This window comes from Emydura macquarii, unplaced genomic scaffold (genome assembly GCF_026122565.2).
Source record: "Emydura macquarii macquarii isolate MOO-44397 ecotype Brisbane River unplaced genomic scaffold, CSIRO-AGI_Emac_v2 contig_1790, whole genome shotgun sequence".
Taxonomy (NCBI): domain Eukaryota; kingdom Metazoa; phylum Chordata; order Testudines; family Chelidae; genus Emydura; species Emydura macquarii.
In genome coordinates, this window is record NW_027131927.1 from 5034823 (window position 1) to 5053324 (window position 18502).

General features: G+C 55.1%; 1 protein-coding gene across 1 annotated transcript in view; it reads left to right on the forward strand.

Moving 5' to 3' along the window:
* DLL3 (delta like canonical Notch ligand 3) overlaps nt 1-18502 on the forward strand; it is a 235760-nt gene that overhangs the window by 48463 nt on the left and 168795 nt on the right. Inside the window, exons 7-8 of the mRNA XM_067557309.1 lie at nt 5247-5463; nt 10841-11507. Coding sequence (XP_067413410.1) covers nt 5247-5463; nt 10841-11507 — 884 coding nt within the window. The remainder of the gene's footprint in view (nt 1-5246; nt 5464-10840; nt 11508-18502) is intronic.

Genomic DNA, 18502 nt, shown 5'->3' on the forward strand with positions numbered 1-18502 from the left:
ACCCCATGGCTCACCCCAACTAACATCCCCACCCCACTGTAACCCCCCACTAAACCTCAGCCCGCTGCACCCCTCCCACTAACCCCTGCCCAGTGCACCTCTCTGGTAAAACACCCACCCCTGCTGGAATGCAGGCAGCTGTGATGTCAATATCACCCCATCCCACCCCACGGCACCCCACAGTCCATGCCACTGCACCCCCCAGCATTGCCTCCCCCACTCCACTGTATCACCAACCCCTCTGTAGCCCCCATGCCCAGCTACAGCCCCCCACTCCACAACACCCCCAACCCCATTGCAACCCCAACCCCTACAAGAACAAAGGCAGCTGTGACGTCAGTATCACCCCTCCCCCGCCCCACTGCACCCCCACTAAACCTCACACCACTGCACTCCTCCCACTAACCCCATCCCACTGCACCCCTCCTCACTGTAACCTCCACTGCACCCCTCTGCTAACACCCCCACCCCTGCTCAAATGGAGGCAGCCACAACGTCAGCATCACCCCATCCCACCACACGGCACCCCACCACCCATGCCACTGCACCCCCCGCATCACCTCCCCCACCCTACTGTACCCCAACCCCCACCCCACATCGTCAGCATCATCTCTCCACCCCATTACCAGCACCGCAGTTGGGGGGAGGGGAGTCGTGCATGGCGGAGGAGCCGGGCTGGGTGCTGGAGCCCATGGCAGGGGGGACGAGTGAGCCTTATTCCCCAGCCCCTGCAATAAGGGAGGCAGCGGCCACATCTGTATAGGGCGCTAGATCCCCATTGGGGGTGGGGGTGAAGTCTCCTTCCTCTAGCCACGGGGACCGACTGTGCAGCCTGGAGGCTACGGTGATGGGCAGTGCTATAGATGGCTCCCTCCTGTGCGCAGAGGGCTGGGGAGGGGGAGGTCTCTGCGTCTAGGAAACACCCCTCTGAAAAGATTGTGGCCAGGAGGGTGGGACTGGGAGGGTTTGGCGGCTGGGGAAATGACCCCTCCCACACCCTGTCCATGCCCCACAAAATGGCTGAGCTGCCCTATAGCAGATCTAGCTCTGCCCTAGCTGCCTTCTGTGCCCTTAGACGAGCAGGGCCCCAGCGCCCTACAGCTGTCTCCGGTGGGTGCAGAGTTAATAGAAAGGCAGGGGGGTCTAGTGGTCAGAGCGCCTGCCTGGGAGAGGCTCTGTGTGTGTGTGTGCGGGGGGTGGTGGTGTACCAGCCTGGCCCCTGGCAATCCCACCCTGAGTTCTGAAGCAGGGTGCAGGAGGGTCTAGGTGGCAGCTGTCCCAGCCGCACAGAGGAAGGCTCTTAAGCCTGCAGAATGAAGGCAGGTGTTGGGCAGAGCTACCGGGTATCCTGGGATCCCCTTTCCTTCCCCTCTCCCTGTGCCACTCCCCACGCAGGCTAGCAACAGACCCACTCCAACCCCCGCACCCTCTGAGCATCCCCCGGCACTCGCAGAGTTCCCGGAGCTGCTGCTCCCAAAAGAACACGCTGGCTTGTTAGGTCCATCCCAGACCCCAGCTCCGCTGAATGGCCAGCACTTAACTTTGGCTATAGGGAAAGCTGCCAGTACATGGCTGTCAAACAGAGATTTGAATGGCAGCAAGCCAAAAGGCAGGAAACAAAGGCCTACGTTTTTCAGGGTGAGTGTAATTCATCGCAGGACCAATTTACCGGTGGATTCTGCCTCACTGGCAATTTTAAAATTAAGCGGGGATGTTTTTCCAAAAGATCTGCTCCAAGAATTGTTTAAGGGCAGCTCCTTGGCCTGTGTTAGGCAGGATGTCTGAGATCACAACGGGCCCTTCTGGCCTTGGGATCTGTGAATGGATGCCAGGGTGACATAGAAAATCAAATCATAGCACGCCTTCTAGAGCCTGAGCTTGACTAACAAGACGCCCTCTTGTTTAAGAAGCCCAAAGTCCTTCTCCCAGCGGTTTTCAAGCAGGATGGCAGAGCACTTCCATTAGTAAGATCAAGCCTTTGTCTCCCCCAGATGTTTCTTTACCTGCAAAACATGGCCCCCTCTCTTCACCTCTTCCTATTCATCTTCTCTTGAAGTCCCTGCATGCTCTTCATTAGCAAATACACCTCCACTGTAAGATACACACCCTTCAGCCTTCTCCACCTTCATCTCCTGTCCGGTGGAACCCGCTTGAAGACACGTGACTTCTGGGGCTCCTGCCTTTAACGACAAGGCTTTAAGACCATGATTTCCACTCTCTGTACATAGCTATGTACGTATTATCCCCACGGGCCTCTTGCAAAACTGTTCATGGGCAGTGTGATGCGGGCTTGTGTTAGAGACCTTACGGGGCTCTTTTAGTCTATAAATACCAAGCCCAGGGCACCCTCAGAAGCTGTGTGCAGCCCTGGGCCCTCTGCCTGTTGGCATCAAAAGAGGCTTGGGTCACACTCCCACATCCCCATAAAGATCCAGGTGGGGGAAAGGAAATCCATTATAATTGCATGCAGGATGCTACGGAAAAAGCTGAGGTGGAAAGGTTCCCGCCCTAGCTGCAGCTGCAAGGAAGGGCACATGTAGGGAGGCGGCATGGCTGGTGGTTCAGACCCACGGACAGATGTGGAGGGGGTGCCAGGGACATCTCCTCGATTCTACGTTGCCTCCGAAGGACGGCAGCACCAGCTCAGTGCTGGAGTCTGCCCCCTGCTGAGCCATGTGCCCTGCAGCCCTGCAATGGGGCATTGGGGTCAGCCCTGACCACAAGGGGAGAGCGCCCCCTACTGGATCATCCGCCCAGCTTCCTGCTGTGCCCCGTTTTCCCCCACCTTCCCAGAAGCCTCCAATCGGAGTCCTGACCTTGCCCAACACCATGTGCCAATTGAGATTGTGGCTGGCTTTTCAGGCCTCAGAACCGCCATCTGGCATGGGCACCTCTTCATTGCTAGGCCCACAGGAACTGCTGGACTGGATCAGACCAGGGGCCCATCTACCCTGGTATCCCGTCTCAAACAGCGGCCAGTCCCAGCTGCGTCAGACACCCGCCTACTGGGCAATGAGGGGATAACCTGCCCAGCGGGGAAGCTGCTTCCCAACCTGGGTCAGGTAGAGACTGGATGATGTCCTGAAGCGTGCGGGTTTAGCTCCCTTCCAAAACACCTCTTTCAGATAAGTCTGGATATGCCCAAATAGCCAGTCCTTGAGTTTGACTCCTGCCCAGCTCTTGGCTTCAATGCTGACGATAATCATGTGTCAGAGAGTTCCGCAGGCCAGTGGTCCCTTGTGTACCAAGCCAGTCGTCAGCTTTGAACATGCTGCCTTGCATTAGGTGCCAGGGTGAAGAGCTACTGTCACCATCCTCTCTTTGATCAGGTCTCCTTTCTCAGCTACACAGCTCCAGCTTTCTCTGTTTCTCTTGTTCTGTGTCTGTGCAGCGCCCAGCACTGTGCCCTGACTGGGTCTGGGTCACTGCATCTAGGGAATGCCCTCCAAAAAGACCGGCCAAGAGGGTGGGATGGGGATTACTCTAATACACCTCATAAATATTAGTGATAATACAGATCTCTAGTGCTCTCACTGCCTATCTATGAAATCCCTCTGTGTGTCACTGCCCCATTCCACGGTGGGGCCTGAATGGAACAGTTCTCCCAAGCCAGACTGCCCTACTGTTTTATATAAGGCACATTCGAATATTTTCAGCTATTTCCCATCTCAGTCCTTCTGCACCCTAACATTTTGCTTTTTCTAGCCACAGCTGCACATTTACTATTAGGTGTATTATGGGAGCCCCTAGAAGCAACAACTGAGATCAGGGCCCCGTCGCGCTGGGCACTGCCCAGACACACAGTGACCGAGATCAGGGCCCCGTTGGGCCGGGCGCTGCCCAGACACACAGTGACCGAGATCAGGGCCCCGTTGGGCCGGGCGCTGCCCAGACACACAGCAGCCATGATCAAGGCTCCATGAGAACCAGTCCGTGTCCTGAAGAACTCAGAGTTGAAATAGACGGGACAGAGAAAGGAAGGATTATTCTCCCAATTTTACAAAAGGGAAACTGAGGCACAGAAGGGTTATAGATTGTAAGGGCCCTCTCTGACCATCTGATCTAGCCTCCTGCATCAACTCTGTCTGCTGAGGACTGAGGCTGGCTCTACACACACATTTTGTCCCAGAGTGACAATGCCAGTCAGGGCTATGAATCTTTTTCTTTTTTTTAAACGGATAAAGTTATCCTGTATCAACCCACAGTGTGGAGCAGCTATAGTGGGATCAATATACCTTTTGCCAGTGTAGCTCATTCCCTTCCTGTGTGGGTACCAGCCCCTTTGTCCCAGGCTACCTGCATCCACTCTTGGGGGCTGTACAGGTTTAACAAGACTAATTTATTAGGTGTATTATGGTAGCACCACAGAACCTCAGTCATGGACTAGAAGGTCCCCCATTACACCAAACACTACATTTTATTGTTATTAGGTATATTACAGTAGGGCCTAGACACCCCAGTCATGGACCAGGGACCCATGGTGCCAGGAGCTGTACATTATTTCTATTGGGTGTATTATGGTAGTGCCTAGGTACCCAGTTATGTACCAAGCCCTCATTGTGCCAGGGGCTGTACAAACGCAGAGCCAGAAGACAGCCCCTGCCCAAAGAGCCACCCATCTCAGTAGTTAGAGCAGGACAATTATTGTGCATTGACAAAACTTTAAGACTCAGGTCCCCATGGGAGTTAGGTGCCTACGTAGCTCTGAGGACGTGGACCTCCGTGACCTGCCTGGGGAGCCTGTGGCAGAGCCGGGGATGGAGCTGTGACCACCTGGAAATGTGGCATTTAGGCTGATGGAGCGATGGTGTTCAGGGGCAAGAAAAATCCCCCTGTCCACCTCGCCCCCTGTGTGGATGCAGCTGGGGTGCTGGGAGAATTCTCCCATCCGTCTAGCTGCGGTTGCTCAGGGGGGCAGTTTTCCTACAGCAATGCCAGCACAGTTCCAGCACCAAAGCTCTGCCACGACAGCCCCCGCGGCGTGGACAAGCCCCTAGCCCCAGCGCAGCATCTGTCCCATAAGGCTGGCTTCCTTCTCCTGACGAAGAGCTGAGGTCGTCAGTCATGTAATGTTCACAGCACCCTGTGCTCGGATGCCACTGCAATTCCGCGGCAGTCAGGTTCCTCAATCTCTTGGGTGCTCGTTCCCCAGCTTCACCCCATGTCCCCACCCAAGTGGTTACAGATTTCATCTAGAACCTGCTGCTTCTCTCCCTCTCCCTCCCCCCCCGACCTCCTGCTCTCAGGATCTGGAGAATGGCTACAAGTGCACCTGCCCCCAGGGCTTCTATGGGAAGAACTGCGAGATCAGCGCCATGACCTGTGCCGACGGGCCCTGCTTCAACGGAGGCACCTGCGCCGAGAAGCCCACAGGCGGCTACACCTGCCACTGCCCCGTGGGGTACCACGGCTCCAACTGCGAGAAGAAGATTGACCGATGCACAAACAACCCGTGTCTGAACAGTAAGGGCCAGGCTGCTTTTTTCTCCCGGGGAGGCAGCATGCGGGATAGAGTGGGGGACCTGTGTTAGCCTGGCCGTCCTGCTCTCTTATCCTCTAAGCTCCTGGATCTGGGTGGGCAGAAAGCCAGGGGGGGGGGGGGTCTCACCCCACTTAGCAAGGGCCCAGGTGTTTGTATTGCAAGAGGTGCAGATGGGTGGCTTCCCATGCTTGTAGCTGGAGAAGTCCAGGTCTGCATGGGAAGCACTTAGACTGGCTGTGCCTAAATTTCCCCATCTGTCAAATGGGGATAATAATCCCCCGTTTTCTATTTCGACTGTAAGCTCTTAGGGGCATGGCCTTGTCTACACAGAGAATTATTCTGAGTGAAGGCAGGCTGTGGGTTTGAAGTGCCAGTGCTATTCTGCAATAGCTCTCCATGTGGATGCTCTTCATTCTGAAGTGGGTTAAGCTAAACTGGCAGAAGGAACTCGTACACCAGAAAAAGAGCGTCCGTCTGGGGAGTTATTGTGGAACAGCCGTGCCGGTCCGTGTCGCAAGCCTGACGTGTCTCCACAGCCTCTGGCACAACACAGCTGTGATCTGGGATGGCTGCAGTACGGCACACCATAGGGGCATACACTCAGCCTCCGAATTAGGCAACGACACAGAGGGAGACGTGGTGGGCTGGCTAAGAGCGCACGCAGTGCAGGGGCTGTTCTCCCTCGTCTGGCGTCGTGCACTGAGATGGCTGGGCTTTTGCAGCTCAGGCTCCCTGAAAAGGGGGAAGTGTTTTCTGCCAAAAATTCAGAAAAGAAACAACAACAAAACGTGCAAGTTTGGGGGTACGGTTCCTTTTGTCTCTCCCCTTCTCACCCCCACCGCAGAAAAAGCGGGGTAGCCCCCCAAACTCCCCACCATATCTTGCATTTTAGATTCATTGAAAAATCTGGCTGATGGAAAATTACAGCTAACTTCCGCTGATCCACCGCCCGTCCCACTCACCCGCTGTGTCTTTGCTTACACCTACATTAGGAGCTCACTGGAGACAGGGCTGTATTTTATCATGTGTCTGTACAGCACCGGACACCATGGAGGCATGGTCCATGGTGGGTGGTCCCTGCAGCAAAGTTACCGTAATACACCTAATAGCAATACAAATGTACAGTGCCTAGTACAATGCGGTCCTGGTCCACGATTGGGTAGCAAAGACGCTACCGTAATACACCTAATAGCACTTAAAACAGTGGGGTTCTGGTCAATGGCCTAGGTGCTAATGTAATACACCTAATAGCAATAAAAATGTTTTACCTCGGCAGCCTTGTATCCTGGTCCCTGACTGGGGCTCCCAGCCGCTACTGTAATACATGTAATTAGAATAAAAATGTACAGCACCAAACACAATGGGGTCCTGGGCCATGATGGGCTGCTAGGTGCTTCTGTAATACACCTAATAGCAATAAAAAGGTACAGCCCTTGGCACAATAGGGGCCCTCCTTGACTGGGGCTTCTAAGTGCTATCATCATAGAAACAACAGTGCTAAGTAACATGCTGGAGATGAGTCACTCAGTGGGCTGTGTGGCTTAGTGGACGGAGCACTGGACTGAGCCTCTGGAAACCAAGGTTATATTCCCATTTCTGCCATGTGACCTTGGCCAAGTCCCCTTCCTCACACTGTACCTTGGTTTCCCCTCCCACACTTTCACAGATTCCAAGGCCAGAAGGCACCCATGTGATCATCAATCACTGACCGCCTGTATAACCCAGGCCCTAGGACTGCCCTGAATTAGTTCTGGTTTGAACTAGAGCAGATCTTCTGGGGAGGGGGATCCAGTCTTGATTGGTGTTTTAGATCGTGAACTCTTCGGGGCAGGGACTGTCTCTCTCTCTGTCTGTGCAGCGCCTGACACAATGGGGCCTGCAGCTGGTGCTGTAATTCTGTTAATAGGTTGACGCTGAACATCCCCGATAGGTTAGAATCGTTCCAGAAGATAGCACTAACCTTCCGCAAGGGGGACCTGAAAGAGCAGGAGGAAGCTTGTCAAAAGGGTCCCGAAGTCCAAACGTGGCAAATGCTTAGAGGGGGAGCTGCTCCCAGAAATGGAGGAGAATCCCAAGAGGCCCGCAAATTGGGCATAAAAGAGATGCCCCTGCCCCCAGGGAGCTGAGAGTCAGTCTGGGCTGTTACTGGCTCGGGCATCACTGATAAGCAAGCCAGATTGTGCCCTTGCTTGCATACGCACTCACGGGAGATTGGTGGAGTTTTGTCACAGAAGGATGTTGGTAAATTGGAGGGGGTCAGAGAAAAGCCATGAGAATGATTAGGGGATTGGGAAACCTGCCGTGCAGTGAGAGACTCCAGGAGCTCGATCTGTTCAGCTTAACAGGGGTGACGGGATCCCCATTGATCAGTATCTAGGCAAGGAGGAAGAATTTGCTCATGGGCTCTTCAGTCTAGCAGAGGAAGGTGGACGATGATCCAATGGCTGGAAGCTGAAACTGGACAAATTCAAGCTGGAAATAAGGCATCGATTTGAACGGTGAGAGGGATTGACACCTTGGAAGAGCGGAAAGTGCCAAGAGAGGCGGTGCAATCTCCATCATTGGCCATTTTGAAATCAAGATGGGATTTTTGTTTTCAAAGCCCTGCTCTGGCTCAAAAAGGAATTAATTCAGCCAGGCCCTGAGGGCGGTGCGATGCAAAGGGCCAGGCTAGTTCATCACAATGCTCCTTTCTGACCTTGGAGTCAGACTCTATGAACAAGAAGCACTGCAATAGTAGTCGATCCCCGGGGTAAGGGGCATGGCTGGGGAGAAGCACAGCTGGCTGGGTAGTCCCCCTCAGCAGTGTGACCAGCTGACTGTAAATTAGAGCAGTCTTGGGGTTTGTAAATGGAGCAGCCTCCAGCCTTTCTTGTCCTTTTCCTTCTGCACTGTGCTCAGATGCAGCCCCATCTTAGGGCTTAGTGCCTTCAAATTCTGCTCTCATGGACAGCCAGGCATTGCACAGGGGTAACTAGGAGCAGCATTTGCCTCTGTGCTGGGAACAGGGCTAACCATTCCTTTGGTGGGGGTGATGAGGACTGGAATCCGGCTAATTCAGCTAACAGGAATGAGAAGCAGCAAAACCAGAGAGGCAGCGATGGGGGGTAAGAAGGGCCCGATCTGGGACCCAAATCTGTGCTGTTACACCAGTGCACATCAGGATCCACTGTGAGATATTCTGGATTTACAGCCAGAAGCAGGATCAGGCACCATATTAGGATTTACTAATAATCACGACCCCTCGGTCTTTCCATCAACCGATCTCAGAGCACCTTACCAAGAAGATTGGTATCATTACCCTCTTTTTACAGGTGGAGAAACTGAGGCACAGAGCGAGAGCAAAAGGAACTGATTTGCCCATCACCCATAGCTGAAACTAGAACTAAGGTCTCTAGAGTCACAGGCCAGGTCCTTGGCCCCAAGGTCACCCTGCTATCTAACATTATAACTAGCCTTGCAGTAGCACCTATGAGCCCCAGTCCTGGGCCTGGCCTGTATTGCGTGTATTCTGATTGCTATTAGGTGTATTACTGTAAAGCCTAGGGACATCCCCACCCCCAGTCAGAGCCCAGGGCTCCATTGTGCCAGGTGCTGTACGTTTTTATTGCTATTGGGTATGTTACGCGATTCCCGAAGACTCCCCATCATGGGCCAGGACCCCATTGTGCCAGGTGCTGTATAGACATAGAATAAAACACAGTCCCTGCCCTGATGAGCATAATCCTGTCCTGTCCTGTGGTGAGCTGGAATCACAATAACAATTACCTTTGTGTCGCCAGCTCCCCAGCTCTTCTGTGGCCGGGGGAGCTGATGCCAGGCGAGATTTTTCTCGTGGCTCCTGAGGGTGTTGTCCGGCAATGACCTGATGATCCCAGGAGGCTGAGGGGGGGCACTGTCTGGCTATGGGCGGAAGACAGCCAGACAACTCCCCAGGAGGTTGTCTGGCTGTCTTCCACCCAAAGGAGCACTCACACATTCCTTTAAAAATAGGTGTTTTTGTATTAAATCCATGGCGCCTCATTAACCAGTGAGACTCCCTGCTGTAGGATGCGGGGGCCAGATCCCCTGGTGGTATAAAACAGCATTGCTCCATTGGAGTCAATGGGCCCAGATCCCCACCTGGTGTGAATCCAGCACGGCTTGGCAGGGCTGGGCCAGTAGACATCAGCCGAGGACCTGGGCTGGGGAGTCCAGTGATAGGATGAAGCCCATTTGGTGTAGGACAATTCAGAAAGTTTTTGTGCTGTCGGTCGCGATCAGGTCACTTTCCCGGGGGCTGGGGATGCAAAGGGGGAGGTTAGAAAAGCTAGACCATTCTCGGTAGCATCTGCTGCCAGTTGCTGGATGGAACGGGGCGGGGCAGCACTCCCTGTCTCCTTACACTGCAGCTTCCCACTCAGCTGGGAGGGATCTGCCCCCCCACCTCATCAAAGCCAGGGAAGGGGCAGACTGGTTGGCTAGCAGCATGGTGGGTGAAGTGGGATGCGATGGGCAGCCAGAGCTCCCCGCCGGAAAGGGCGCATGGGGCTGGCTGTGGGGATGCAGAGGAAGGAGCGGGGGAGCTCATACATTTTGTGAGCGAAGGGTCAGAGCTGCCAGCTCTGTCACTTCAGCCCCTCTCCCTGCTGAGGCAATGGGCTGGAACTCAGGACGCCTGGGTTCTTTTCCCAGCCCTGCCATCTGCATGAGTCGCCGACAGCTCTGGCTGGTTTCCCCCTCTGGGAAAGGAGGGCGATGGTCCTTTCTCTAACTCCACAGCCAGCACCTCTGGGCAGGGAGCGTGCGTGTGCCGCGCCCGGCACACTGGGGCTCCTGGACTGATTGGTGCTACCGAGACATGCCTCACTGGGCTCAGAGCAGCTGCCTGCTGATCATATTGTCGGAGATCAAAGGGCACCTCGGTCTAGTGCCTGCGTACAGCTCCCAGCACAGAGAGGGTCAGACCATCGGCTCATCGAGTCTGACCTTCTGTAGTGCACAGGCCATTCGGACCCTGGGTCGACTCCAGTAACTCTAGTGAGACTCAGACATTTCTTTTGGTCCTCAGGTGGCCAAAGGCAGATGCCAGGAGAGTCCCAGGTGCCACCAGAGCCCGAGGGCCCCGCCCTGGCAGGAAACTGTCTGGGTGGGACATGCCCTGGGGAACTGCCCTCCATGTGCTAAGCTCACCGGGGTCCTGATCCAGGCTGGGGCTATCAGAGGTTAATCTGAACCTGGTGCATCCTTGGCAGAGTCCTGGCCCCTGCCTATGGCCCGATGACCATCCCTCCCCGCGCCCACCACACCTGGTCTGGGATCAGCCGTGGCCAGGCCCCCCTCCGCCCGCCCGTTTGACGCTCCACCGCTTCCTCCTAGGCGGCCTCTGCCTGGACCTGGGCCGCAGCGTGCTCTGCAAGTGCCGGCCGGGCTTCACCGGCACCCACTGCGAGCACAACATCGATGACTGCGCCTGCAACCCCTGCGTCAACGGCGGCACCTGCCTGGACGGAGCCAACAGCTATAGCTGCTCCTGCAACCTGGGCTACGGGGGCAAGGACTGCAGCCTGCGGGTGGACGCCTGCGGCTCCAGCCCCTGCCTCAACAGCGGCACCTGCTACACCCACTTCTCCGGCCACGTCTGCGAGTGCTCGGCCGGCTACATGGGTTCCAGCTGCGAGTTCAAGGTGCAGGGCCCCAGCCCGGCCAGCAGCCGGCGGCTGGCGGTAGATGACCCCTTCCCCGTGGCCCTGGCCATCTCTTTTGCCCTGGGGCTGGTGACCCTGGCCCTGGTGGTGTGTGCCGCCCTGGCAGTGCTACGGCAGATGAGGCAGGGCCGCAAGGAGGCAAAGGGCGCCGTGCGGAACCACCTGGACACCATCAACAACCTGAAGGAGAGGGAAGGTTTCCTCATTGCACCCGGGCGATTCAAGGTGCCCAACAAGGAGCCCAGATTTGGCAGCGACAGCCTCCGGGACAAGTTCAATTGCAAGCGGAAGCTGCTTGATCTGAGTGGGGACGCCGCCTGCAAGAAGAAGTCAGAGAAGTAAGTTGCATGGGGCTCCCTTCCCTTGCGTCTCCTGGTGGGTCTGGGCCCAGTTCCCTGTCCCCGGTTTGGCTCCCATGGGTTCTGTAGTCATGGGAATTGGCGCAGTCATTCCAGATCGGTGCAGTGTGGGCATCAGCGAATGGGTGCCAGTCAGCGGGTGCGCTGCGGTTCTTGGCAATTCGGCACATGATGTCTGAGATCAGTGGGGGGAGGGGAGTGTGCTGCAATCACTGGCCATTCCGGGCATGATTTCTGAAATCAGTGGGGGGGTGCTGCAATCACTGGCAATTCAGTGCCTGATTTCTGAAATCAGTGCAATTCAGTGGGGACACTGCAATCCTTGGTAACTCGGGGCTTGAGTTTTGAAATCTGCGATTCAGCGGTTCGCAGTTTGGTGCAGGATTTCTGAAATCAGTGGGGGCGCTGCAATCACGGGCAATTCAGTGTATGGTTTCTGAAATCGGTGCTGTTTAGTGGGGGCATTGGCAACTCCGGGCATGACTTTCGATATCTGCAATGCGGCGGGCACCCTGCAGTCGTTAACAATTTGGTGCATGGTTTCAAAAAATGCGTGGGTGCCCTGCAGTCACTGGCAATCTGACACACCTTTCCGGAAATCAGTGTGCTTTGGAAGGTGCACTGCGATCACTGGCAACTCAGTGCAATTCGGTGAATGTGCTGCAGTCACTGGCAATTTCCAGATGCCTTCCCAGAGATCAGTATAATTCATCATGACCCAAAGCCTGACTCTCAGAACTGCTTGGTACTCACAACCCTAGCTGAAATAAATGGGTGGTCCAGGTGTTCAGAACCTCTGTTAATAAGGCCTTTGGGGAAGCAGCCAAATCCAGCCCTTGTGCAAGAGGGTGCAGCATCTACTGATGTCAGTGAGAATTGCACCAGGACAGAATCTTGCACTATATTCCTATTGCGTGCTCAGCCGGAATCTGCACTGGATCAGTCACTGCAGATCTCCGGCGCGTATTCTCTGAACTATATGGTGATGGTTCAGTGTTTACACTGCAGTTCAATGATCTTGATTGCAGAGGGCTGACTTCACTGGCTATGCAATCAGTGAAATCAGACCGCTTCAATCAGTATACCATAGGAACTCGGTGCTGATCTCTACTGCCAGGCAGGACTGACCGGATGGTGGGTGAAATCAGCTTCCTGCACTGCAGATGGTTCAATTTCAGTTCAATTCAGTGCAGCTCTCCACTGCAGGGGGCTGATTTCACAGCCCGTGCAGTCAGCAGGGGACTGCAGACTGAGGAATCACTCCACCGCATTTGAGATCTGCCCTGGCCTGCTGACTGCAGTGCCCTGCCGATTGCCTAACCAATGAATTCAGTCCCTTGCCATTCAGATCTCTGCCACCTGGGCGCTGAAATCAGCACACTGCAGTCCTCCCCGTTGCCACTCATGCCATCTTCTGCATGGGGAATCCCCCACAGAGTCTGCAGCTGGAGGTGGGGGGAGAGGGTCTCTGTGCAGACTTTAGCCGTGAAGACAGAGGGGAATTTTGCCTGTGGATTCTAGCAGCAGTGGAAGGTCTCAGCCCACATAAAAACAACGAGACCAGGGGTTTTACATCTGTTCAGGAGAGAGTCTAAACGGACTTGCTGCAGCTTTGTCCTAGGTAGCAGGACTCACGTCTGCAACCAGCATTGACGGACTGAGATGGGGGGAAGCAAAATGAAGGCTGAATCTCAGGGCCAGCCACCTGAGTCTGAGATCTTGTTGGGCTGGGAATGGGCTCCCTAATGGACGGGGTGTGAGTGCGGTTTAAAAACAGGCTGGACAAAGGCCTGGAGAATGCTCTGTACAGAGGGACCGTGCACTTGCTAAGTGGCATGGATTAAATGGGGCCTGTAACCTGGGCTTAGTAGTTAAGAGACGTTAGAAGCCCATCAAGTCACTGAGACCAGCTTTTGCTACTCCGAGACCTCCCCCATCCCTCCTTGAGCCCAAGGATAATCCCTGGTAGCGGTATAGGGGTCTATGACACACAGTAGAGCCGTTCTGATTCCAGCCAATAGAAGGCAGCGGCAGGGCAATTTGCAGCCTTGAGTGTGTTTCAGCCCTGCCCTCTACTGGATACCATTGGTGCTGCCCAGTTGGGGTCATAAACCCTATACTGCGTGGGGGGGAGGCACATCTCCTTTGGCCAAGCAGCGAGGAGGGGCCGGGGCAGAGCTGGGCCTGGGAGCAGGAGGGTCCGAGCACTGTGTCCGTGAAGGTCCAAGCGTGAAGCTTAGAGGCTCCCGCCAGGCTGTAACCAGACGGGGGTTTAGCCGGGTAGATTTGCTGGAATTACACGGCAGAGAAGAACAGCAGCACGCATGCTTGTATATTACCTGGGAACGGCAAGGAGGCAGGTCTCTTCCCAGTCACAGTGGCCAAAAGACCCCAGCTCCTGCTAGTCCAGGAGTCCTGATTCAGCCCCCAAGGGGAAGGCAGGCTGGCCTGGAACACAGGCCACTGGGTTCAGTTCCTGCCTCTGCCACTGATTTGCCTGAAGCAACTCAGTTGCTCTGGGCCTCGGTTTACCTGCGGGTTAGCAGTGCTTCCCTGCCTGCTGGGGGCGCTGTGACCATTCAGCCCTCAACACTGGTGGCTGCCGAGTGATGGCCGCTGCATAAGGACCTGGAGAGATTTGAGTCTTGGATCCTGAAGTTTAAGGGCACCGGATCTTAAATGAGTGGCTTGACTGGGGTGCCTCCCGCCGTACCCCTAGACCCCTCTGTCTGGGCCCTGGGCAGCAAGTGCGCTTGTGTGCAGGGCCCTCTGGGGATTTACTCCTCTGGGAAAGGTTTGTTCAAAGCCAAAAGCTTTGGTCTGACCCAGCAGAGGTTTCTCTTCCCCCCTGTAACCCTGTGACCAGTGGCAGAGAGAAGGGCTAGGTCTGGGAGCCGTGGGGGGAGTGGGGTGGCCTTGTTGTGCCAATGGGGGTCGCCCGGCTTCTCCCCCACATTGGCATTAGGCACCAGATGGATGACCAGGGGACAGTCTGCGTGCTCAGCCCCCAGGACAGGATTCGCGGGAAGTATCAGGCAAGGGGCTGCCCCCAGGGCAGGGTGGAGCTGACGGATGCTGGACAGCTGAGGTCCAGAAAGGAGTGGCACCATCAGGTGTTTGATGTCTAGGAAAGAGAGCATTGCATAGTGGGACCCTGGGGTTCTCTCCCTAGCTCTGGGAGGGGAGTGGGGTCCAGTGGTTGGAGCAGGAGGGGCTGGGAGTGGGTTTTCTCCCTGGTTCTGGGCAGGGAGGGGTGTCCAGTGGTTAGACCAGTGGGGGCTGGAAGACAGGCCTCCTGCGTTTTCTCCCCAACTCTGGGTGGGCAGTGGGGTCCAGTGGTTAGAGCAGCGAGGCTGGGAGTCAGGACTCCTGGGTTCTGTTCTGCCTCCGAGTCCCTGTGTGACAGTGTCCTGGGTTTCCTCTCTGTAAAGTGGGGGCTGGGGGATGTTCCCAGGGCGTGTGTGAAGCTAGAGAGCAGCAGTGGGTCTTTGGGCTTCGCAGTCAACTGGACTGGGGCAGCAGGCACGGGATTCTCCCCCCATGCCCTGCCCCATCCCAAACACCCCGGAGCCAGATCTGTTCACCTCCAGACGTGCTGCAAGGACCCAGGGCATGGGGGACACAGTGACTGTTGGCGCGGGCGCTTTATTTCTGTGGAGGTGCCGCCTAAGGAGCCCCCTGTGATGCTTCCCTGGGGGGCACCTCTCTACCAACCACCCTTCGCATGAGGATGCGTCAGGGCCTGCTGGGGCTCAGCTCCCCGACTCCGCCGGCCAGCGGCAACCCAACCACCCCCCTCTCAGGCTCCGCAGTCTCTCCGCAGGCTAGCCACAGGCCCGTGCCCACCCCTGCGTCCCCCTGGAGAGCCCAGCCCCCAAGGAAACAGGTCGCCCCGACTTACCAGTTCCGCCTCGGCTCACCGCACCTGCTCCGCACGTGGCCCTTCGGGATCTCGACAGGGAAACCCAGTGCACGTTTATTCAGCACACCTAGAGATTCAAGGAGCAGCAAACAGCAGTATGGGAAGCAAACTGTGTCACTTGAAATAAAATCACCTAGAGCCTAGACTTAACTAACACGTTACTCTCCCGTCTCACCACGTCTTGCTCACCAGGACTGGGCGTGCCCCCTGTTTTCATGAGACAGCCATGCTGTCAGCTGGCCTCCGCAATGAAGGGTCTCGGTCCTTATTTGTAAACAGAGCCCCCCCTTTCACCTCTTCTTGCTGATTGTTTCTTCCTGTCGATTTCCTCTCTTGTCGGTTTCACAATCTCTTGATTAGGGTCAGCCTTAGCACACAAATTGGCCTCCATTGGGAGGCATAGACTGCGGCCACTGTAGTCATCTGGTCCGACCTCCCGCATGACCCAGACCCAAGATCTGCCCCCAGATACTTCCTAGAGCCGAGCTTTTAGGGAAACATCCGTCTGGATTTAAACACTGCAGCAATGGAGAACCCACCATGCCCCTTGGTGAATCGTTCCAGTGGTTAATGACGTTCACCGCTAAGCCTGTACGCCTGGTTTCCAGTCTGCGACGCAACTGGCCAGACAGGGAAATTGGGGTCTGTTACCAAGATGTGTTGCCTCTTGGTACCCTCCCTTAACTCCAGGATCTGACGGGTTCTCAAACGGGAGGTCGTGATCCCTTAGGAGGTGGCGAGGTTATGAGGAGGGGGTCACGAGCTGTCAGCCCCCATGCATGTTTGGTAAGGGTGGCCTGGCGTGGGAGGGGGATCATCATTTTTGGGGAGGTCGGCACAGCCTGAAATATTTTCAAAGGGGGTCCCAGCAAAAAAAGTTTGAGAATCCCTGCCTTAAGAACATAATTTCCAGTATAGCTAGGAAATACCTTACATATATCTCACAAGGACTGCGATCTGCAGTAGGTTACTGGCTCTTGGTAGAGATTAACCTGCCACCCGCCAGTGAATTATTATGCATATATCCGACCCAGAGGATCCATGTAAAGCCCCATCCCTCCCCCACCCCCGTGCCCTCTGGCATCAACAGGTCCCTGAGTCACCCACCCACCCCCACCCCAATCAAGGCCCCCACTGCGCTAGGCACTGTACAAACCACATTAAGCCAGTCCCTGCCCCAAGCTGTTCCTAGTCCGAGATTTGGAGATGACCCACCACATGGGAATAAACAGAGCAATGGGAGGCAGGGAGCAAGAGAGGTGGTGATGGGAAAGAGCTTCTGCAACAGAGGTTACCAGCCGTGCAGTGGTCTTGGTAGCCACAGGCAGCTAGTAAATCCACCCGGCTGTGTCGTGGGCTGGGATCAGGTACTGGAGGGTGTGTTTTGTGTTGTGAGCTGGGATCCAGGGCTGAGGAGTGGGTGTGTTGTGTTGTTGTGGCCTGGGATTGGGGGCTGGAGGAGGTGTGTTGTGCCGTGAGCTGCGATTAGGGACCGGAGGGTGGGTATGTTGCATCAGGTGCTGGGATTGGGGGCTGGAATGTGTGGGTGTGTTGGGGGCTCTTGTTTTCTCCCTGCGTCTTCTGATTTGGACTGATTGCCGCGCGCCTTCCCCCCTCTGCTAGGGGACAGTTGCAATCTGACGGGAGCCATCGTGGCAGGGCCAGGCGGGCTTCCGAAGTGGGGTTGAGGTCCAGGGCAGAGCTCAGGGGAGGGGCCGTTGGAGCCAGGCACAGTGGGGATATTTAGGTGTATTACAGCATCGGGCACCGGAGACTCAAACCTGGAGCCTAGACAAAGCTTACATTAAATGTGCCCCTGTCTGTGCAAGAGACCCTATGTGGCAGGGGAGGCAGTGTGGCCTAGTGGAAAGGGCACTGAGCTAGGAGATCTAGGTTCCATGTCCAGCTCCACCACAGACCTGTGGTGTGAACTTGAGCAAATCCCTGATCCTGCTTTGTGCCTCAGTTTCCCCTCCCCATTCTGTCTATTTGCTCTGTGAGCTGGGTGTGGCAGGGACTGACCCTTGATCTGTGTTTTTGCAGTGCCCAGCAGGCTGAGCACTGCCCAGACACACAATGACCGAGATCAGGACCCTGTCGGGCCTGGTGTTGCCCTGACATGCAGTGACCGAGATCAGGGCCCCGTTGTGCCAGGTGCTGCACAGATATGCTTCACTCAGTGCCATAATTCAGGTTATCTGCATATGTATTCCCCCTCTCTGGTCACCAAGGGCACCCACTCTTAGGTTTCTTGCTCCTTGGCAGAGACCCACGTCCGTCTCCTTCCTGACTGGGGGTCTCCAGGTTTCACAGTTGCCTGCCTAATCTGTGAATTCCCCAGCCAGCCAGACTGCCTGGATCAGCCTGCTCTGCTTTCCCCTCAGAGGCTATCAACGTGTCATTGCCCATGGCGGTTACCAAACAGCCTTTCCTAAGTAAGCACATTTGTTCTTACGGTGAAAGCATTAGAGAGAAAACACTGAAACAATAAAAGAACCTCTACGTTTGCTGATGACCTTACCAGAAGCTCCCCAACAAGGTCTCTTGACGGTTAGTCCTTCAAACTCTACACAGGGTTTTTCCTGTAGTCACAGATTCATCACGCCTTCAGCTCAGAACAAGCACCCCCGTTAATCGGTGAGCTATTTCTTTTTACAGATCTGGGGTCTTTAATTTGCCCTCAGGTAAGACAGGATCAGCAGACAAATAGTCCCTACCTTCTCCGGGAAAAGCTTCGGAAGGCAAAGTTTGTGCATAGATTTCCTGGTGTTGCCTGACTTTGGGTGTTTAGTCATTTGAATGGCGTTATAGGCTTGCCAATTGATCTAATTAGACAATAATGAGGTTTTTGGTTTGGAATTAGGCTTTAGAAGAGTTTGATAGGGACCCCGGGGTGCACGACAGGAATGCTCACACCGATAGCTAAATTTGTATAATTTTATTAAGATAACATAAAATGATAGACAAATGACTGATTAAAAGAAAATGAATAATTCACTGGATAATGGATAGGATTAAAGTTTTATTTTAAAGACACACGTGAGATATATAT